The 22,926-nt window shown below is 44.6% G+C and overlaps 2 protein-coding genes across 2 annotated transcripts; one reads left to right on the top strand and one right to left on the bottom strand.

Moving 5' to 3' along the window:
* The first annotated feature begins 952 nt into the window (after window positions 1–952).
* LOC136488148 (uncharacterized) lies at window positions 953–1,658 on the top strand. Its single transcript, XM_066485170.1, has 3 exons — window positions 953–1,036; window positions 1,110–1,358; window positions 1,644–1,658. The coding sequence occupies exons 1-3, from the start codon at window positions 953–955 to the stop codon at window positions 1,656–1,658; spliced, it is 348 nt and encodes a 115-aa protein (XP_066341267.1).
* Window positions 1,659–1,695: 37 nt separating this feature from the next.
* On the bottom strand, window positions 1,696–9,410 carry LOC136488147 (disease resistance protein RGA5-like). The gene is made up of 3 exons (XM_066485169.1): window positions 9,366–9,410; window positions 3,051–3,250; window positions 1,696–2,590 (listed from the first exon to the last, which is right to left on the bottom strand). The coding sequence occupies exons 1-3, from the start codon at window positions 9,408–9,410 to the stop codon at window positions 1,696–1,698; spliced, it is 1,140 nt and encodes a 379-aa protein (XP_066341266.1).
* Window positions 9,411–22,926: the final 13,516 nt, after the last annotated feature.

Here is a 22,926-nt window from a genome sequence, read left to right as displayed (position 1 = left end):
AACATCGGAGTACACCGCATGAAATTTTATTTGGATGGAGTATGGATGCAAGTTTCATGATTTTCGGACTTCGTTTGCTTCTTTATAGAATTTAAAAACAACTCGACCGCAAGTCCGTGATCATGTTTCGTGAACAAGATGTTCGAAATTGGTGGTCTGTTCCTGGATACGGCCTCACATTATACTAAATAACATGAATATCATTTTTCCATTTATTTTTTTATTATTCGAATGACTAGCAGTTATAATTTGAATTATCCAAGAAAATTCAATTAAATGAAATAAATTAAAGAAATATAGAAAAAGTCCGAGAAATGTGCCACATTGGAACATGGAGTACTAGGTATTGTATGAGTACTGCAGAAAAAGTTTGGAGGTCAAAAATGAAAAAAAAATAGTTTGCCGAGTGTCATAAAATGACACTCGACAAAGGAGCCTCTTTGCCGAGTGTCAAAAAATGGCACTCGGCAAAGGAGCCTCTTTGCCGAGGGTCAAAAAATGACACTCGGCAAGGTGGTTTGTTTGCCAAGTGTAAAAAAAAACACTCGGCAAAGAGGGTGTTTGCCGAGTGTCATTTTTTGACACTCGGCAAAGAAATAAAATCTTTTTTCTAGAAAAGAAGCAGAAGAAAAAAAACTTTACCGAGTGTTAGATCTAGGACACTCGACAATAAATAAATAAAATATAAAAAAAATCATTTGCCGAGTGTCAGATCTAGAACACTCGGCAAACGCTGCATCGCCGAGTGTCAGATCTAGGACACTCGACAAAAAATAAATAAAAACATTTGCCGAGTGTCAGATCTAGAACACTCGGCAAACGCTGCTTTGCTGAGTGTCAGATCTAGGACACTCGGCAAAGCTGCTATACTATATAACTGCACCAGGACGCGCAACCGCCAGGCAAATCCGAGGGTGGCCAGCCAGCGGGGCGCGACTCAGCGCGCGCTGCGATGGAGCAGCGGGCGCAGCAGCCCGGTGACGCGCAACAGCCAGGCAAGGACGGCGGTGGCGACTCTCCTCCTCCACCGCAACCGGTAAAACCCGCTCTCCTCCTGCTGCACCCGCTCTCCTTGAACTAACGCTTGTTGTCTGCTTGCCGCTTGGCAGTTCTTGGAGGTGACGTGCAGGAGCTCCGGCAAGGTCCGGCGGTTCGCGGCAGGGACGACGGCCCGCTACGCGCTGCACGCCATCAACCGCAAGCTCGAACCTGGGGCCCCGCCAGCGCTGCACGTCGAGGCCGTCAGGGACGGCAAAGAGTCCGTCAGCTATGGCCGCGGCTGGAGGCTGCAGTCCGTCACCGCGCAGGACACGCCCGGGATCCATCACGCGCCGCACGCGGAAAGGCAGCGGCGGCAGGTTTTTTTTATATCTTTTCAAAAATTCGTTGCCGAGTGTCGATTTAGCACTCGGCAAAGGCTTTGCCGTCACTGTGGCACTCGCCGTCACGGCCACTTTTCTTTGCCGAGTGTCGGATTGGCACTCGGCAAAGTCTTTGCCGAGTGCTCGATAAAGTGCACTCGGCAAAGAGGTCTTTGCCGATAGACTATTTGGCGAGCGCCCTTTGTGGAGTGCAACACTCGGCAAAGGCTTTGCCGAAGCCGCGTCCGGTAGTGAATGTACTAACTTCCCAATATACTTGAGGTTGTAACCATGTGAAAGATAGCAATTTTCCAAATGCAAAACACGCACAATTTCAAACCTTGCAAAGGGCTGGTATTAGATTCACAACAGATGAAAAGGCAGCCGACCTTACTTGTTGCATGCTCACAGTAGCACCATGGGTACCCTCATTTACCTTGCCATTTTGAATGGATAACCTCCGAATCTTTTGCGATGGAGATGCATGACCCATGCCATACAAACTAGTAGCGAAGTTTTCGTCACCTGACAAGGAACGGATAAGATCAAGCACCACATCATGTACACGGCAAGACTGTACCTTCATAGTGTCCATATAATACACCGGTTCGATCATACTTCTATTTATGAGCTCGTTGAAGTAACTCTCTCTGACTTCAAATAGGCTCTGCCCTTGTTTTCCACATTGAATGAAACCTTCCGCTATCCACATCCATATCAAACGTCTTTTGTCAATTTCATAATCTTTTGGAAATACACTTAAGTACAACAAGCAAGTTCTTAGATGAGGTTTCAGATGATAATAGCTGAGCAACAAAACATTTCTCATGTTTTCGACATCTATATTATTCTCCATACCAGTACCAATGGAGTTGCACACCTCATACCATTCCAATTTATTTCTTTCTTTACTGGCCATCAAACTAGCTATTGTAATGATACCTAAGGGTACCCCATCACACTTGGTTAGTATTTTATTGGATACTTCAACTAGCTCCTCATTAGGACACTTGTCTCTGCCTTCATGGCCAAATATTCCTCCATACAGTAATATTCTAGAACAGTGAAGATCGAGGGGTTTCATCTTGTAAGCACCACCAACTTCTTCAGCCACTCTCATATTACGTGTAGTTGTGATAATTTTGCATCCAGCATTATTAGGAGGCAAAGCACATCTAATATGTTTCCAATCTGAGATATCCCATATGTCATCAGTAACAATCAAGTACTACACCACAAAAGCTATGTTATCAGAAACAAAGTTCTTTAACTATGGTACAATTACATTGTAGATGGCAAGGAATCTCCATTTCACAATCGTTATGCATACTCCTTCAAAGACGCCATACAAATTCATGAGAAAATTGGTGACAAATCTAAGGAAAAGAAAAAAAAAGTTATCAATTCTCAGACACCACATTATTCCATATTGGAACTTCTGTTCCATTCTGTATAAATTAAATCTAACTATTTTAGTTGGCGACAAGGGGCAAAAGGGTCACAATTGACAATAGAATCCACTCAAAGTAACAGAGTTAAGAAATAAGAGTGTAGAGAAAATTAAGCGTTCTACTAGCTAGAAATTTTCAATAGGATTTTTTTTTTGAATAATAGTGGTGCTTTTCAATTGTCCTATGCAAAAGTTCATAATTATAAATTGATGGCTAGTATCGTTTGATTTGTTTGTACCTCTTTTTCTGAAGGAATTCCCTGAGATCATCAACGATGACATCGATGCGTATATTATTTCTCTTGTCAAGTTGATACAGTAAGTTGTTGAATATTTTCTCCATGTCAGGAGTCTGAGAAACTGATACGAAAGCTAAGCAATCAAATTGTCCTTTAAGCTTTTCATACACCACATTAGCCAGAGTACCCCACAATAGAAACTATCGTGTCTTGCTGCTGCTTTGACACTTCATTGCGTTGTATCAAAATCCTGATTACACTACGCCAGATTTGCACATCACTGCCGGCCTCATCAGTGCCGGATTTATGAGAACCGGCAGTGATGTACCTTCACTGCCGGTTATGAGCTTGAAAATGAAAAAATGATTGGGGCTGGGCTAAAACCGGCAGTGAAGGATCACATCACTGCCGGTTTGTGGCTTGAACCGGCAGTGTTTTGGCGGGCACTCATCACTGCCGGTTTAAACCAAGAGCCGGCAGTGATTGGACACTATCACTGTCGGTTCTAGCCAAGAACCGACGGTGATAAGCCTACAACACAAAAAGGCTGCAACCGTCCTCTCCTTCCTCCTCTTTTCCATCCCGAGAATAGAGGCGTGCGTTTGGACCCTTCCCTCCATTGTTGCGGCTGCTCTTCACCATGAAGTTAGTGCTTGGATTTTGAAGAATGGCTTGATCTTTTTGCTTTAAGGTTAGTAACAAACATCCACTCCTTTGATTTTGTTGCTTAATTAGCTTCATTTTGATGGCTACATTGCTTGATTCTCATTCTAGTTCTTTCTCAATTCTAGAGAGCACTTTTCCAATTAGACATTTGTGCAAGGCTCAAATTGTGGTGAATCCATCATCCAAAAGGTTGGTGTCTATGAACACATTTAAATTCCTAGCTAATTATTCCATGGTGGTCAAGATCATCATTGTTAGTATGTGATGCTATAACTAGTTCTTAGAAGTAGAGTAGAATAGTTGTTCATCAATATTGTGCAATAATTGTTTTTACTACGATTTTCAATTTACAGGGCCGGGCCTACCAATTTCAAATTTTCAATAATTAGTGTACAATAATGTTTTCCAAAAATGGTACTTTCGAGCTACAACTGTTGTTCATGAAGCTCGATTTCTTATTAATTCTTTGTAATTACTATCTCAGTATTTTTTTGTGCAGAGATGGATCGGGAGTGGATGCATCTATCCCGAACGGACAAGCGGTACATGCATGGCGTCAGCCAGTTTATCACCGATGCCAAAGCCCATGCTGGGAATGGGAACCCTGTCTTCTGCCCATGCAAAGATTGCAAGAATCATAGGAACTTTCGTCAAATTGAGTCTATACGATCGCACTTGATTACCACGGGGTTCATGCCAAACTATACGATATGGACTATGCATGGCGAGGTTGGTGTGAATGTTCTGCAGGAAAACGATGATGATGTGGACATGCCTGACGTAGCCATCCACGATGCTGACGAGGAACCCGGTGTCAACACGGAACCTATGGCCACAGTTAATAATGTGTTTAGGAACACGCTAGCTGACGACACCGAGGATAACGATGGCATTTCACAGCTGCTACGTAATGTAGGGACCGGATGTCTTAGTGAAAGACAGCTGAGAAAGCTAGAGAAAATGAGACAATATGGCAAAACACCATTGTATAGGAATTGTCCAATGAGCAAACTGGAAGCCGAAATCATGCTGTTAGAGTTCAAATCGACAAACGGATTGAGTGATAAAGGCTTTGATCAGTTGTTAGGTATAATAAGGAAAATGCTCCCAGAAAAAAATGAGTTGCCAGAAAAGACATACTTGGCCAAGCAAATGATCTGCCCCATCGGCCTCGAGGTTGAAAAAATCCACACGTGTTCCAATGATTGCATATTGTACCGTGGAGAAAAATACAAAGACTTGGACAAGTGCCCCAAGTGTGAAGCTCCATGGTACAAGGAAGGGCTGTCAGATGAGGGTACCAAGACCAGAGGAGGTCCCGTAAAGGTCATTTGGTATTTCCCTATAGCTCCCCGGGTGCATAGGCTGTTTGCATGTGCAAAGTCAGCCAAGCTGTTGCGCTGGCATGGCGAAGAGCGTAAGAAAGATACAATAATGAGGCACCCCGCCGATGGGCATGACTGGAGGACTGTCAAAACTATGTTCTATAAGGACATCAGTGGAGAGGTAAGGCACCTTTGGTTTGCTTTGAGCACAGATGGGATGAATCCTTTCGACCAGGTTAGAAGCAATCATAGCACCTGGCCAGTGACGCTCTATATATACAACCTTCCACCTTGGGTCTGTATGAAGCGGTCGTACATCCAGATGCCACTACTGATCCAAGGGCCAAGACAGCCTGGGAATGACATCGATGTGTTTCTGGAACCAGTGATCGATTAACTAGTGGAGATGTTTGAAAAGGGTGTGCCGGATGTTTGGGATGAGTACAAAAAGGAACATGTCATGATCAAGGGAGTACTTATCGCTACAATCACCGACCTACCAGGTCGAGGTTCGTTGTTCGGAGAGAAGACAAAAGGCTATACTGGATGTGTCGAGTGCTTCGACGACACCGATGCGGTAAATCTGCCAAATAACTCAAAGATAGTTTATATGGGACACCGTAGGTTCCTACCTAAGGATCACCCTTACCGCAGGAACAGAAAAAATTTCAACGGTACTATTGAGAAACACTTAGCTCCAAAATATCGAGACGGGCCTGCGATACTTTGAGAACTCAACAAACTAGAGGTTGTCCTTGGGAAGGGGGACAATGCAGTAGCAGCGCCTGATGGGAGCATTTGGAAGAAAAAATCGGTTTTCTAGGAACTACCTTACTGGCCTTTTCTGAGTGTACGCCACTGTCTTGATCCCATGCACATCACTAAAAACGTGTCCGCTAACACTCTTAACACCTTGATGGACACCATGGGGACATCGAAGGATTCACTAGCCACACGTCTGGACATGCAACACTTGGGAATCAGAAAGGAGCTTCATCCCGTGGAGCTAGAGAATGGCCAGTTCGAACTTCCGGTTGCGTCATGGACATTGAAGAAGGAAGAAAAGCGTGCGCTTATTTCTTTCTTCAATGAACTCAAAGTCCCGATGGGCTACTCTGTGAACCTAAAGAGGCTAGTGAACATGAGAGAACTCAAGTTCAACTATGGCCCTATGAAGACCCATGATTGTCATGTCATTATGACTCAGCTGCTCCCTGTTGCCCTATGTGGTATCCTCCCCCCAAAGGTTCACTCCCCAATCATAAAGCTTTGCTCATTCTTCAACGTGATCTCAAAAAAGGTCATTGATGTGTCCACACTAGAGCAGCTGCAGCGGGACATAGCCGAAACTCTCGTTAGGCTTGAGATGCATTTCCCGCCGACTTACTTTGATATCTCATTGCATCTGCTCATTCATCTTGTTGACCAAATTAGAGCCCTTGGCCCAATGTACCTACATCAGATGTTCCCTTTTGAAAGATTGATGAAAGTTTTCAGGAGGTATGTTAGGAACATATTTAGGCCAGAAGGGGGCTTGGTTGAAGGATGGTCAATGGAGGAGGCCATTGAGTTCTGCACATATTATCTGGACATCAAAACGATCGGAGTTCCAGAATCTCGTCACGAGGGAAGACTACGTGGCAAAGGAACGGTCGGGAAGAAATCTGTTATAGTAGACGACCTTGTTTCTTTTAGACAAGCACAGTTCGCTGTCCAGCAAGCCGAGGGTGTGATGCCATACATTGACAAGCACAGGCAATTGCTGCAAACTCTGTATCCGAGCAAGTCACAGGCTTGGCTGGATAAAAAAATAAGGAGGAATTTGTCAGCTGGTTGCGATGTCGCTTGCTTGGAATAAAGTTGGGTAATCAACTGGATGCCTTAGCCAAGGGACCTTCAAGTACATATCTTAAGTACCAAGGGTATGGGATCAATGGATTCACATTTTACACAAAAAAAATAAGATGGAAAGAGCACATACCAAAATTGTGGTGTTCGTTTTGATGCTCACGACGAAAACAGCAACGTGCAGGCGACATACTATATTTTCATAGAGGAGATATGGGAGCTAGCCTACGGTCCATTGAAGGCAGCTCTTTTTCGCTGCCAGTGGGTCCAACTCGAGGAAATCAACACTGACAGTGACGGGTTTACTACCGTTGATCTCACTAAGACCGCATACAGAGACGACCCGTTCGTCCTTGCAAGAGATGTTATGCAAGTCTTCTATGCAAGGGACAACAAGACAAAATGAAGGCTAAAAGTAGTCCTAGAAGGGAAAAGGAAGATTGTCGGTGTCGATGGAGTGACGGACGAAGAAGACTACAGGGGCTATCAGGAAATGCCTGCATTCGGGGCGAACGTACCCCTACCTATCCTTCAAGAGGGTGACGAACCTGCTTACGTACGAATTGATCACAATGAGGCCCTCATTGTTGATGCACCTAAAGATAGTTAGATTATTGTTAACTATGTAATCATTATGTAGACGTTGTATTAGTAATTTGCACTGAATATTTAATTTATATTTTGTGCGCATCTCTACAATTTAATTATTGACTATGTAATCAAATATTAAGATGATGTTCACAAACACTATTATTTGATAATTATAGACCATTAATTCATTATCATAGAATTAAATAATCAAGACACAAATTTTGTGTTATTTTAGAAAATAAACTAACTGCATTATTTCTATTAATAAATAAATAAAGAAAAGTAAACTAAGTGAACTCCCTATTCTAGCTCAGCGGTTAAGGCCGCACACTCTGTACTCTGAGACCCGCGCTCGAATTCCAGGCTGCGATATCAGGCTCCAAACCGACACTGTTTTTTTATATTTTTTTACCTAAAGTTGGCGGCAGGCCTTTCACTGCTGGTTTTGGTTTTAAAACCGGCAGTGATATCTTCTATCACAGTCGGTTGCTCAAACCGACACAGAAGGCCCAATTCACTGTCGGTTTTTAAACTAAAACCAACAGTGATGTGTAGATGCTCCTCACATGCCAACAGTGCTCCCATGACCATAACCGTTGGAACACTGCTCCCACCTACCCCGCCAACTTTAGTTCAGAAATAAAAATGTACCACGACTGCTAGCTCCTATAAAATGGCCTTCGGCCAGGAGCTAGCCTCTCCACGCATGTTGGTTTCAGCCAGGCCTTATCAGCCATAATACAATGTTTTCCTCTCACAACAAACCATAGATATCGTTATGCATCGTAGTCCACAAAAAATCCAAAATGGTGCACACATGAGGTACTAGAAGAATGCTACTGAAGATAGAGCAACGCCGAAGATCGGAGATGCCACGAGGTTCACAGAGCCATCCGTTGTGGTGCGCTCTGGACTGTATGTCCAGAGAGACCTGGTGTGCTCTGGGCAATTTCCTGCCTCGGAGCGGCATTGGTTCATCGGTGCGGTGCCAAGCTGAATCCGATGTGCTCTGGACTGTACCGGGAAAAAGACCATGGCCTGCAGAGGCATGGATTCATCGATGCCACCTTATCATCTCCAACCAGTATAGCTCGTAGACCACCTCGGTGCTGTTGTTCGACCCTAGTTGGTGCTAGAAGAATGCTACTGAGGTGGTTAAATTATAATGTGTTGATACACATTGATGGTAACATTGACCTGTACGCAAATAGGTCTTTGTTATCGTATATGGAATTTTAGTGTAAGGTCTTTGTTATCGTATATGTAACTTATTTCTAATTTTTTTGTATTTTTTTATGTATTTCATTACTATCTAAATAAATATATCGTTGTTGTTAAAACTTTCCCACTGTAGTATCTAAATAAATATATCCTTTACTTATATGCACATTCACTGTCGGTTCTATTTAGAAACCGACAATGATAGTCACCTTCACTGTTGGTTCTGTTTAAAAACCGATAGTGATATACACGTTCACTGTCGGTTCTATTTAAAAACCGACAGTGATGTCCATGCCCCCCTATATAAAATAAACTGCCGGCCACATACATCAATCCCACCCACCCACGAACTCTCTCAGTCTCATTTCTCATGTTTCACTCTCACTTCTCAAGACATCCACTCTCTCTCTACGTGATTTGGTCATGGCTCCTGCATTTTCAATGGTATTGATATGTTGTCTTCTCCAATATTCTATCTATATTCATTTGATCTATATTTATATTCATGTTTCTTTGCATTCTACATTTATATATATTCTTATTACTTGCATTCGATCTATATTTAATTATGTTGCCCCCATTTTACTTGGAAGAATTTTTTGTGCATATATTTTAAGTTCATATTTTTTTGCATTTTATCGATCAGGTGGTATGAACAACAGACCTCCCCCACCACAAGAACCAGGTTTCCACCCTGGCGATGAGCCATTCGCTCCTAACGTGGCCATTCCACAGTTCCCTGTTCCAGCTATTGTATGAAATATTTTCCAACATCTTTTGTTTTTTATGCTAACAAATAATTGTAATTAGTTTAATATCATTGTTGCATGCATATATATGTCGCAGACTATATCCCCAATAGATTGGCTGTGAACAGCACTTAGCTGGTTCTTTATCTCGGACATCGTCGAGAACACGACATCTAATGCAAGTGATCGGCTATGGACGTGTGAACTCAGTTTTTTCATCCCTGTGAGGGGTTCAAATCATCGGAACCATATCCACGGGACCGGAATACCGAGCTCGGACATGATAAGCGCCCAATTAACTACCGTGCGCATTTGTTTAGAGGCACTTCGACGTATTTGCTATGATGTGCCTGATTTCTCGCACTTCAAGGCACTTGCTTTGAATGTTGGCGATATCCCCGTCCCGCAAGCAAGCGAATGGTTTGCAAGCTACAACCATGCGGATGTGGTAAAATGGTCACTTATACCTGAGTCGTGGTTATTTGTTATTTAATATTGTAATAACATTCTCTAATTTTTTTTCTCCATATGCAGATTGCGCTATAGGACCTTACCTATGCTGCATGTGGCTTGTGGGCCGTTCTAGACCAAGCTACGGAGCAACTCGGGTACGATTGGGAGTTCTACAATGGAAACCTCGGCCAGCTCACTACAGAAGGACGCCAGTACTACATAAGGATTACTAACAGGGGCAGTGGTCATTCAGTAGGTTACATCTATGGCCGACCATTCTTTCGGTATTGTGAGGCACGAGAGAGTGCAGTCATATGGGCATTAGACTTCATCGATACAAGCGGATACATAATCCGTGACATCAATTACCATATATGGCTACAGAGGCATGTTAGTGTGCGTGGCCCGATCGATCCCAGCAGTGATTCTGATAGTAATTAATGTTTATTTAGTAGGTTTTCAAGGTCGTAGTTTAATTGGATTCTAATTTTAATATGTATGGCTTTGTGTGTTTAATTATTGTCATGCATGTAATTCGTGTAATATTTGTTGGGCAAATAGAAATATACATTCCGGTGTCGTATTTGTCTCAAAAATTTTCTCAGGCTTGCACGTGCCACGTGTGAAGTAAACACCAAGTTTGGAATTTTCCGGAGATGGTTTGCTACTTTCTGAGGTTTAATTGAATTTCTGCGTGATGAGACCGTTTAATTATAGGTTGAACTGAGTCTACCCACGAAAAGATCTAGAATGGTGCCAAACTTTTACACAGTCTCTAATGTGCCCTAGGGATAAGAATTTTGTGGGGGTGGATGAAAAAATCTATTGGGTCCAAGATGAAATTCACCCTCTTTTGTCTCATTGGGCACAGAGAAAAATATAATAAATAAAAAATGATCAGAAAAACCTAAGATCCTGTGTGGGGTCTTAATTTGGGTGTACAAGCTTGCCAAAAAAATTTCAAGCCATTTTGACATAGGCGGTGTATACATGCTTCACGGAGGTGCATGTGCCATTTCATCGAACCATGACTATACATAGGTTATCAAGGTTTCTGTGGTTCATATGCATTCCGGTGTCGTATTGGTCTCAAACTTTTTCTCAGGCTTGCACGTGCCACGTGTAAAGGAAACACCAAGTTTTGGAGTTTTCGGAGATGGTTTGCTACTTTCTGAGGTTTAATTAAATTTCCGCGCGACGAGACCGTTTAATTATAGGTTGAACTGAGTCTACCCATGAAAAGATCCGAAATGGTGCCAAACTTTTACATAGGCTCTAATGTGCCCTAGGGATAAGAATTTTGTGGGGGTGGATGAAAAACTCTATTGGGTCCAAGATGAAATTCACCCTCTTTTGTCTCATTGGGCACAGAGAAAAATATAATAAATAAAAAATGATCAGAAAAACCTAAGATCCTGTGTGGGGTCTTAATTTAGGTGTACAAGCTTGCCAAAAATATTTCAAGCCATTTCGACATAGGCGGTGTATACATGCTTAACGGAGGTACATGTGCCCTTTCATCAAACCATGACTATACACATAGGTTATCAAGGTTTCTGTGGTTCATATGCATTCCAGTGTTGTATTGGTCTCAAACTTTTTCTCAGGCTTGCACGTGCCACGTGTGAAGGAAACACCAAGTTTTGGAGTTTCCGGAGATGGTTTGCTACTTTCTGAGGTTTAATTGAATTTTCGCGCGACGAGACCGTTTAATTATAGGTTGAACTGAGTCTACCCATGAAAAGATCTGAAATGGTGCCAAACTTTTACACGGGCTCTAATGTGCCCTAGGGATAAGAATTTTGTGGGGGTGGATGAAAAAATCTATTGGGTCCAAGATGAAATTCACCCTCTTTTGTCTCATTGGGCACAGAGAAAAATATAATAAATAAAAAAATGATCAGAAAACCTAAGATCCTGTGTGGGGTCTTAATTTGGGTGAACAAGCTTGCCAAAAAAATTCAAGCCATTTCGACATAGGCGGTGTATACATGCTTCATGAAGGTACATGTGCCCTTTCATCGAACCATGACTATACACATAGGTTATCAAGGTTTCTGTGGTTCATATGCATTCTGGTGTCGTATTGGTCTCAAACTTTTTCTCAGGCTTGCACGTGCCACGTGTGAAGGAAACACCAGGTTTTTGGATTTTCCAGAGATGGTTTGCTACTTTCTGAGGTTTAATTGAATTTCCGCGCGACGAGACCGTTTAATTATAGGTTGAACTGAGTCTACCCACGAAAAGATCTGGAATGGTGCCAAACTTTTACACAGGCTCTAATGTGCCCTAGGGATAAGAATTTTGTGGGGGTGGATGAAAAAATCTATTAGGTCCAAGATGAAATTCACCCTCTTTTGTCTCATTGGGCACAGAGAGAAAATATAATTAATAAAAAATGGTCATAAAAACCTAAGATCCTGTATGGGGTCTTAATTTGGGTGTACAAGCTTTCCAAAAAAATTTCAAGCCATTTCGACATAGGAATACATATGGTTCTATTTATTCAGTATGTAAAAGAATTTTTTTAATATATATAAACATCACTGTCGGTTTCAATAAACCGGCAGTGATGAGGAAAAACCGACAGTGATGCTTGTTATCATTGTCGGTTGATTTTGAAAACCGGCAGTGATATATAAAAAAATAAAAAATAATTGTGCCAGCCCTCGGGTTTGAGCTCGAGTCTCGGACTACAGAGTTCAGACACTTAACCACTGCGATAGTATAGGATGTGTGTCTGGTTTATTTATTTTGTCTTTTTTATCTTTACACCTCTTAATAAATTATAAAATTATACCAAAAAAATTGGGGTGCCCGGGATTCAAACACGGGTATCGGGGGCTAAGTTGCGGGGTCTTAACCGTTGTGCCAGTAGGAGGTATTCGAAAGGAGATGAAAAGATAGTTTACTTATGCTATAACCACTGCACTAAAATCACTGCCGGTTTAAAGAATGGCCCGGTAGTGATGTACCCCCATCACTGCCAGAACACAGACATGCTGCAATACGGTATTTCTTAGCACCAAGGTGAAGATGATCAAATAAAGGATTCGACGACACGGTTTTTTGAGCACCAGTAAATTATTACATTGTCCTAAGACATAGATTAATCACTAGTGCTACTAATTATTGCCGGTGCTGCCTATGTCGTCATCCCCTACTGCCGCCGGTGCTCCTCTTCGTGCTTCTTTCGCTCAGCCCTGCGCCAGCGCCGTTCCACATCCATCGTGAGACGCCGCTCGATCTCCTGCTCCTGGCGGCGGCGCTCCTCCTCCTCGCGGCGGCGCTCCTCCTCCTTGGAGATCTCGATGACGTGCTTCAGGATGCAGTCGTCGGTCTCCTTTTGTGTGATGGCGCGGAGGTGCCGGTCCTCCTCCTCCTTCTGAGCCATCTCCAACGAGTTGAAGACGACCTCCTCCACCAGAAGAGGTTCCGGTTCCTCCTCCGATGCAGTCTTACGGTCCGGATCGTCCTCGAGGTTCGCCTCGAGATCCGATTCGAACGACGGCGTCGGTGGAGGCGTTGGGGGGCGACGTGAGGACAACGGGTTCAGCATCGCCCATGTTGTCTTCAAGCGGTGAGGCATTATGGTGGCGGGTGGTTGTCGAGGGCCGGAGCGAGGTGTGCGTGGGAAGGGTGTGCTTCGCTTTCTTGACGCGCGGTGGTGTAATGGCGGCCGACTGTGTGCATGGTGGCCTGGCTTATATAGGCGGTCTGTGGGTGGAACTGATCACGGTGCAATAACTCCCACCCCTCGGAAGACGGAGCGCACCTACGTTGGGAACGCCATTTAACCGCCATTACGCATGTGTTGGGAAGACGGAGCGCGCGCGTCTGCGTTTGGGAACCGACGCGAGCAGCGTGGCCGGGGAGTAAACGCGGTGTCTCTTCATGGGGAACTGAAGGGCCACAACCAGTCCAAGGACGGCATCTCTTCGTGGGGACTCCTCGATAAACAGCGGCTCTTCAATCTTCATGGGAACCGTGCGACCAGCATGGCTGGGGAGTTGAAGGGCCTACGCGCAAAGCAGGGACAGATAATCACTCAAAGGAATAAATTCCTTCAAACTCTCCGAAATTAGGTAATAGCTCAATGGTTTGTCCGCTGCTCTGGAACTTGTAGGCTTCGGTTCGAATCAGGGATACAACACAATTTTTTTTGCATTTTCTTTCAATTTATATTCCTGCATCACTGCCGGTTTAAAGAATGGCCCGGCAGTGATGTACCCCTAACACTGTCGGTTCCATGTTAGAACCGGCAGTGATGGTGGTACATCACTGCCTGTTCTAGTTAGAACCGGCAGTGATGAGGTCTGTTATAAAAGGCCGCCGCAGGTTGAAATTATCCAAATTTCAACCTCGCGCCAACCGTTCCCCGCACTCCTCTTCTTCGACGCCGACGCCCGTGCACCGCCCCACCCTGGAGCACCCGTCCACCGCCCCCCACGCCGCCGTTCCCAGCCCCGCGCTCCTCTTCTTTGACGTCGAGGCCAGTGCACCGCCCCACGTCGGAGCAACCGTCCACCGCTCCCCGCGCCGCCATTCCTAGCCCCGCGCTCCTCTTCTTTGACGCCGACGCCCGTGCACCGCCCCACGCCGGAGCACTCCCCACGCCGTCCACCGCCCAATGCCGGAGCACCACCGAGGCCTTCAGGAGCGGCCACGGACAACTGCTTTACCACCCCCACGGTGAGTGCGTGGCTCACTGCCCGCTAAGTGTTAGATGAAATGCCCGCTAAGTGTTCTGTTTGTGTAAGAGTTAGATAAGAATTTCTGGCTGATTTGTCCCACAACTGCTTACTTGAATCAGTAGAGGCTATTCATTTACCAAGTACTACAACTTATTGTTTGATATGATAATTTATTTGCCATAATTTATGTTACTGCTACTTTATTGCAATGCTAGCATACAGTTTGATCATGAATGTCTAGTCTGTAGTGCCACCGATGCTCAATGTTTTTGGATGTGAGGATGGAGTATATATATTTTAGACCTATAGAACTAATTTTTTTAAATAGTTTTAAAGATGAAGAATGTATGCAACTCTAATATTTTGATAGGGTCCTACTTTATTTGACTGGTCATGTTGGTTAATTACAATGACTTGCCTATTTCCTTTCTGTTGTAGATGTTTTGCTTTGACCTTTCATCTAATATTTTCTTATATATACTACAAGAAATTATTTATTTCTTGTATAAGTTTTAGTATATTTTAAAAATAATGCTATTTTCAGAGACCTGTTGTCACAGTCCTAGACCGCCAAATTACACTATAGCAATATTTGATTGTTTGGGGATTCAATCTTAGGGGGAATGTATAGCATGCTTAAAAAAAGGCATCTATAGATGTTTGTTCTAGAAAAAAGTTAAAAACAACTTTTAAAATTGGCTCGGCAGCAGCAGCAAGTATGATTACTAAACCACATTGATCTCCGAATAATAAACAGTCCAATTATTGAGGTAATTTTTTATCATGTCAAGGATAAAGAACATTAAATAGAATTAGTTTGGCCATATAACTTGAATAATAACTCTTGTTCAATGAGTTACCATTACCACTTATCGCATGCCTAATTTACTTAAATGTATAGGCAACCATGGCATGGTATGTAGTGCATGTTGGTCACAGGCCTGGGATTTATCGAAACTGGGAAGATTGCTATGCTCAAGTCAATCGCTACCCTGGTAATTTGCACAAAAAATACAACACAGAAGCTGAAGCTTTGAGGGCCTACTATAGTCATCCGGCCTACCTTGCAAACCATGGGCAATCGGCCTACTATGGTCCAATGAATGCAAACCATGGCCATCCGCTGGCACTGGATATCGAAGAGAAGCCACCCGCCGGAGGTGTGAAGATTAGGAGAATTGCTCATTGGTCTTGGAAAGATGTCAGGCTTTTATTTATGGCTATGGTCATCGCTTTTCTTATTTGGAAGTTGATGTAGGCTTAGTTTCATAGAAGAGTAGGTGGACTTTGTTGTATGTGGTCAATCAAACAATGAATTTGTTCTAGGTGAACATATGCTATTATTTGACTTTGTTGTATGTGGACTTATTATTAGACTTTGCATTAAACATATTATATATATGAACATATGCTATTAGTAGTTGTCCGCGGCCAAAACTAACCATGATCGTGTCACAGCCATGACTCATCGTCGCCTGTTACCTCGTCGCTGAAGAACTGATCGGCAACAAGAAGTGGTAGATATCGCTGGGACGGGAGAGCCGCATGATCCGACAAATGGTGACGGTGTCAATCAGGTCGGTGAGAACGAGCAGCCATGGACCCCGTCCAGCCTGCTCGATCTGGGTCAAAATGACCAAGATGGCCAGGTAACTTTGGTATCATGTCACTATGTAGCCACACATGCTAATCAATTGAGAGGGTCATAGCTTACTTGGTGTCTCTAGCAGGAGCCTCCACCGGCCGAGGAGCCAGAGGGTTCGGGTAGCAGGAAGGCCAGATCCAAGCGAGGCATGTCAAATGTTCCTGTTGGTAGGAATGCACACTAGCACATTACTGGGTTCGATGAATTTGGGGATTCACTCTCACCGCCTATAGCTTTGACCAAATACAAGACCATCCTCGGGTTACTTGTTAGGGACTTCATCCCGATTAAGTACAGGAAGTGGATTGGGAAATATGATGATCGGTGGAGGGTTCTCGAAAGCGAGAAGGATTACATATGGGATGTCAAGATCCCAGAGTATTTCACTTTCCTAGCCAAGTATGATAGGGAGTTAGTCAAGAAAAAAGCAAAAGAAATCAAGGGAACTTGCTTCAAGAATTTCAAGGGGACATTGTACAAGAATTTTGTCCTCCAAAATAAAGAGCCCGATTTCGATGGTGGACAGTTTAGCAAGCAAAAGGACTTCTGGCAGGCTTTCAAGGAATACAGGTTATCCGAGGATTACTTAGAACTGAGTAGGAAGAATAAGGAGAATTCGCAGAAAGCGACGAATCCTCATCATCTCGGCTCTCATGGCTACACCAAAAAGATGCCAGAATTTGAAGCAGAACTTCAAAAGATGGATCGCCTTGCTGAGGAAGGCGTTCAGGTTGAGACCGCCGATTGGGAGCCCAGATCGGTTATATACTGTATGGGGAGGAATGTACGGCACGCCGAGGACGGGAGCTTTAGCTCCTCAAATGTACCCATGAGTGAACTCATCCAGAGGATCTCCCAGGTAACTGAGGAGGTGAGGCAAGGGACTCGCACTTCTAATAGGGAGAAAGACGTGCTCACCCAAGCACTCAGAACCAAGGAGCACCCTAGTCGCACTAGAGGAACCGGTGTTATTCCTTGGAAACTAGCATTCCCCCAAGAATCTAACACTTACCGGAGCCGCTCGAGGGGTAGAGAGGAACATGAGGCAGAGTATTTGAGGAGACTAAAAGAGATGGAAGACAGAATGGAAGCACGGATTGAGGCGACCGTTGAAGCGCGAGTCGAGCAAATTTTACTGTCCAAGGGGTCAGCAGTACCATAAAACCCTACTCCTACTACCTTTAGCCCATAGTTTAGGGGTCGCAGCAGCTGCGGATCGACGCCGCTTGGTGAAGAAGAGGCGAATGTGCCTCATCCGGTGGACGACATCACTGAACACGTCAACGTCAGGTTATACATCCGTCAGGAATGGACAAAGGACAAGGTGGCGCTCGGCCAGGCCTGGCCTGTGGGAGATGGGACAATTAATGGCCGCCCAATTCCACTAGGGTACACTCACGTCACCATTGACAGAATACTTGATAAGAAGTATAACAAGATACCCATTGAGTACCCCATAGCGGAAGACACGCCGAAACTTGGTCATAACAAGGGCTCTTAAGTGGCCTGGCGCAAGCGCTTCATTAAGCTTGACCACCAATTGTCCTCTGATGATGAGGACGACTGCGAGTCTTCGCCCACCTGCGATGATAACTCACCATCTCCCAACAGAGATCACTCCTCTCCTCATCTGGAGCCATCACCCCTGAGAAGACAGAGGTCTCCTTCTATTCCTCGTCGTCCGACTCCATCTTCATCAGCCCCGAGAAAAGAGACTCCTCCTCCTCCTCCTCCTCCTCCTCCTCTGACTCCATCTTCATCAGTGCTGGGAAAACAGAATTCTTGTCGTCATCCTCCTCCTCCTCCACCTCAGCCCAAAACAAGATCAAGGACATCCTCACAGTCGCAAAAAAGGTCCTTGGATTCGGTCGCTAATGCTCCCAAAGTGGACCAACAGGAAAGAAAAAGACCGTTCAGTGGCAGCGTTACCTCCTTGAAGGAAGAAAAATTTACAGCACACGTCAAGAAGGAAGATTGTATTAGTTTCTTCAATCTCTGTGCCTCACTGCCTTCGTTTATGTTGAAGTCCGAATTCGAAAGGCAAACTCAGAATAAATATGCTACAACAAGAGACGAAGAAATACACAATAAAGATTTAAGGAACATATAGAAGTACGCCGAAGACAACCCAGGATTAACCATGGAAGAGGCCGCGACCATCTATTATGATGTACAAGGGATGGCAACACCAGCAATGAAGTATGTAAGGGGCAATTTTTTGGTTCACGATCATGAGTATAAAAATCTGACAACATATATGCGCCATTTACATGAATATTACATGGCTCAAGCAACAGAGACGGACAACTTTGGTTTTGAGGTTATTATCCGTTCGCCACATGTTTTCAATTATCCTGAAGAAGAGAAGTTCGATGTCGAGTGGGAGTGCTTGTTCCAGCTATACCAGAAACGCTATCTCGATGTTCAACTATTGACGCTGTGGACTATGTAAGTACCCTACACGCATGATATTACAATTAACTACTCTCTCGAGACACAAATTGTTAACTTTTGAGCACTTCCCATGATTTTATGTAGGTGTATAGCAAAATTTTGCATTCTAAAAAGCAAATGGGATTACATAGGCTTCTTGGACCCCATGCAAGTCAATGAGAGGACATGTCTAGGCCTCTATGGATGTGATGTGGAAGACCTGAAACAGAGATTGATTGCTGTTTTCGACGAATTCACGATGAAGAAGAAAACCCACATACTTCTAGCCTACAACTGCGAGTATGTGTTCTCGGCTTTTAATTTTATGCTTCTATTTTCATTAAGATTATTCGATAATTAGGATTCAGTGATTGCAGCAACCATTTCATCTTCATTTGTGTTAATCTTGCCAAAAATCTACTCGAGGTGTGGGACTCGAAGAAAAAACCATTTCATCATCTGGATGCACTAGTGTCAGTGCTGAATTAGTAAGCGATCCTAATAACATATTATTTTCTAATCACACATACCCGCTTTCTAATGTTTCTCCTTTTAATGTTGCTTAGTGTCCGAAGAAGCCATATCGGTGGGAAGCCGGTCCCATTCAAGGTTGTCGAAATAGAGGGAAAGTACCTATCATAGCCGGCGGGAAACAATGAATGCGGATTTTATGTAATGTGGGCAATGCTTCGCTACATCGGCGGGAAATCGGAAGAAGCCGATAAGTTGGTGTGTATAATCCCCATTTCATTTATGTCTGTTAATAATTTAACAAAATGATTTACTGTTCCTCTTTGGATATCATCTTTTTTGAACGACAGCGCAAGAAATTTAAGCACGAAAGGCTGCTAGAGATGGAGATCATCGCACTACAATCGGAGCTGTCAAAATTCATCTTAGCCGAGGTATTGGAAAAAGATGGACTATTTTCCATTGCACAATCCGTGAAGTACAAGGACCAGTATGGCCCAGAGCGGCTCACCAGATTATTGTAAGAAGTCCGAGAACATTTCTTTCTTGTTTTGAGGGATCGAGATCTAGATATAACATTTGAACTGTAACTGTAACATTTGTAATGTTTAATATTTATGGACCTGTCGTCTACATAGCGTATATAAAGCGAAACCCGATCCCATGAAAAAAATATAAATTAAAATAAATTATAAAACAATAAAATGCGAATGGGCCATCACCGCCGGTTAGCAACAAACCGGCAGTGTTGTCGTAACCATCACTGCCGGTTAGAGCCATGAACCAACAGTGTTGGACTGCTCAACACTGCCAGCTTGAGCCATGAACCGACAGTGTTCTCTTGCTCGACACTACCGGTTTGAGCCATGAACCAACAGTGTTGGACTGCTCAACACTGCCGGCTTGAGCCATGAACCGACAGTGTTCTCTTGCTCCACACTGCCGGTTTGAGCCATGAACCGACAGTGTTGTCTTGATCAACACTACCTACTTCAGCCATCAACCGACAGTGTTGGTTTGCTCAACACTGCCGGCTTGGGCCAACAACCGACAGTGTTATCTTGCTCAACACTGCCCGCTTGAGCCATAAACCGACAGTGTTGGCTTGATCTACACTACCGGTTTGGGCAAGAACCGACACTCTTGAAGCAACCGTCACTGTCGGGTGGAGCCACGAACCGGCAGTGTTATTCATCTAGACACTGTCGGGTGGAGCCACGAACCGACACTATTGTCTATAGATCAGTGTCGGTTTTTAAGAACCGATAGTGATGTTAACCCCACATCTCTGCCGGTATGCCACTGTCGGTTCAAAATCTGGCAGTGAAGGGGGTTTTTGAACCGGCAGTGATGTCCAGATCTGGGGTAGTGTTACCTCGTCCCTTGCCTCATCAATTCCAACTAGCTTCGTCGCCTCCTCATACCGCACCAATACACGAGGGTCAACTTTGATAGGCTTATCAACACTGAGGTTACTGTTGACTTCGTACCTGTGGCGCCGCTCATGCACCTCAAGAACACGGCTCTTGATGTCTCGGATATCAATAGCAATCTTACGGCAGATGTTCGGCCATGCCAACCACTTGAGGCTTCTATCAATGGCCTTTTTGAAGCCATGTTGTTCGTCTTCAGCCACCTTGCTCCCGGCCTTGCAACGCACCATGAACGTGTCGATTTTGTCCTCTATGTCATAAGACAGCTCCCTCACATCCCTGGCCCAGAGCTTGTCCTGCTTGTCAAGCTTGTCGGCTGGCATCGATCTAAGATCTTCTCAAGGGCGACCTTCATGCTCTCAAGCTCTGCTTGGAGGAAGATGATGCCACCCTTGACTTCCTTCTGCAGGTTGTACACGCCGATGAGCAGGTTAGCAAGCTTAGGGAGGAGGCTCGACAGCGCCCCCACCACGATCTCCATGGTACAACGGATCTTTCTCCTTATAGGGTGAGAAAACCTGCTGGCTTGGGACTTGAACAGATAAAGGGTGAGAAAACAGCAGAGCCAGACTCACTGGTTGCGATTTGCGAGCGAAATCGACATGCAGCGCCTCTCCTACTCAGGCTCGGGCGCTCCGCTTGCTGCTGGATGCTGCTGCTGACCGCTGTGACTGATGTGTTTGTTTCCTTCATTTGTTATCGTGGCCAAGAGACATAAGGGCATTAGCTAGGTCGAACAAAGATAGAAAATTATGAGGAAATTCTCAAAAAAAAAGAGAGATTAATTACGAGGGAGGGAGTTGTCAGCCAAGCAGGTGTGCCACCTCTAGGGTGACCCACCACCGATAATGATGTGTAAGTTGGCGCATTATTCCTTGTGGTCGACACGGCTAACATATAGAAAAAGAGTGGCTTGTCTATGGCCTTTCAGCGTTTATATATGGGAAAACCTAATCACATGAATTGTATTAGTAACTAGCCCATCAAGATCTCCATATGGACCTGCCTCAGTAAGACGAGGAGCAAGCTAGCAGTGTTGGGGCACTACCGGAAACAGTAAATATGCCGAGTGTTTTTTATTTGCCGAGTGCAATTCATCGGGCACTCGGCAAAGATCCAATTTGCCGAGTGTAGTCAAGAAGACACTCGGCATACATATTCCATTCGGTAAAAAACACAATTTGTCGAGTGTAGAATAAAAGACACTCGGCAAACCACAATACGACACTCGGCAATAAATTAACACTCGGCAAAACACTATCACGTGGCAACATTCTGTGCATTCTGGGACTAAAATGGCATGTTTGCCGAGTGTCTACCCTCTGACACTCGGCAAAGAAGCCAAATTCTGTCGATTTTGGAACGGTCTTTGCCGAGTGCCCAAACTGTGACACACTGCAAAAGGAGTAACTTTGCCGAGTGCCCCTATTTGACACACGGCAAATTGGCCAGATTTGCCGAGGGCCCAAACTTTGACACACGACAAAAAGGCAAGCTTTGCCGAGTGCCCTACCTTTGACACACGGCAAAAAGGCAAGCTTTGCCGAGTGCCTAATATTTGACACTTGACAAACGTGTCGTGACCGTTTCCACTCTGTCACGTACTTTTTTTCGCCGAGTGTCGTTTTCAGCTCTCAGCAAAGTCTTTGCCAAGTGCCCGACAGAAAACACTGAGCAAAGCTGTTGTTTGTCGGTACTGTAGATGCCGTGTGCTCTTTGCCGAGTGTTACACTCAGTAAATCCTTTGCCGAGTGTTTTTGGGCCTTTGCCGAGTGCCTATGGCACATGGCAAAACTATTGTTTCCGGTAGTGGGGGGTGCCATACAGCTTGGCCCCCAGCTGCGTAAAGTCGCTTTCGACCTGTGTTTCGCACGCCGGTACCCCCATTCGGCGAAACCCTTGACAGAAGGAAACGCCAGTTTTTGTCCATCTTGCGCAGAGGCGCCCAGAAGCCTTCGGCCTATGTTTCGCATGCCGGTACCCCCATTGAGTGAAATACTTGGCGGAAGGAAACACCAGCTTCTGTCTGTCTTGCGTAGAGGTGCCCAGAGGCCTTCGGCCTGTGTTTTGCACGCCGGTACAACCATTCGGCGAAACACTTGGCGGAAGGAAACACCAGTTTCCGCCCATCTTGTGCAGAGGCGCCTAGAGGCCTTCAGCCTATGTTTTGCATGTCGGTACCTCCATTCGGCGAAACCCCTGGTGGAAGGAAATGTCACTTCCTGCCTATTGGTAGAATGGCGCTCGGGAGAATCTTTTCGGCGGGACAATAGCTAACCATTATGTAGCATGTGACTGCTTGTAGGTCTTTTCGCCGCTACCGGACGGTAGTCTTGCCTCGACGGCC

Source organism: Miscanthus floridulus, chromosome 10 (genome assembly GCF_019320115.1).
Source record: "Miscanthus floridulus cultivar M001 chromosome 10, ASM1932011v1, whole genome shotgun sequence".
Lineage (NCBI taxonomy): Eukaryota > Viridiplantae > Streptophyta > Magnoliopsida > Poales > Poaceae > Miscanthus > Miscanthus floridulus.
This window is presented reverse-complemented; position numbering and strand designations above follow the sequence as displayed.

What these genes read in the sequence shown, in the direction of transcription:
- LOC136488147 (XM_066485169.1), bottom strand. Translation starts at nt 9,410, where the DNA reads ATGGCTCATCGCCAGGGTGGAAACCTGGTTCTTGTGGTGGGGGAG. An exon ending in TGGTTCTTGTGGTGGGGGAG is followed by an intron (nt 3,251 to 9,365) that starts GTCTGTTGTTCA and finishes AAGACACGATAG; the next exon opens with TTTCTATTGTGGGGTACTCT. An exon ending in GAATTCCTTCAGAAAAAGAG is followed by an intron (nt 2,591 to 3,050) that starts GTACAAACAAAT and finishes TTTTGTGGTGTA; the next exon opens with GTACTTGATTGTTACTGATG.
- LOC136488148 (XM_066485170.1), top strand. Translation starts at nt 953, where the DNA reads ATGGAGCAGCGGGCGCAGCAGCCCGGTGACGCGCAACAGCCAGGCAAG. An exon ending in CTCCTCCTCCACCGCAACCG is followed by an intron (nt 1,037 to 1,109) that starts GTAAAACCCGCT and finishes GCCGCTTGGCAG; the next exon opens with TTCTTGGAGGTGACGTGCAG.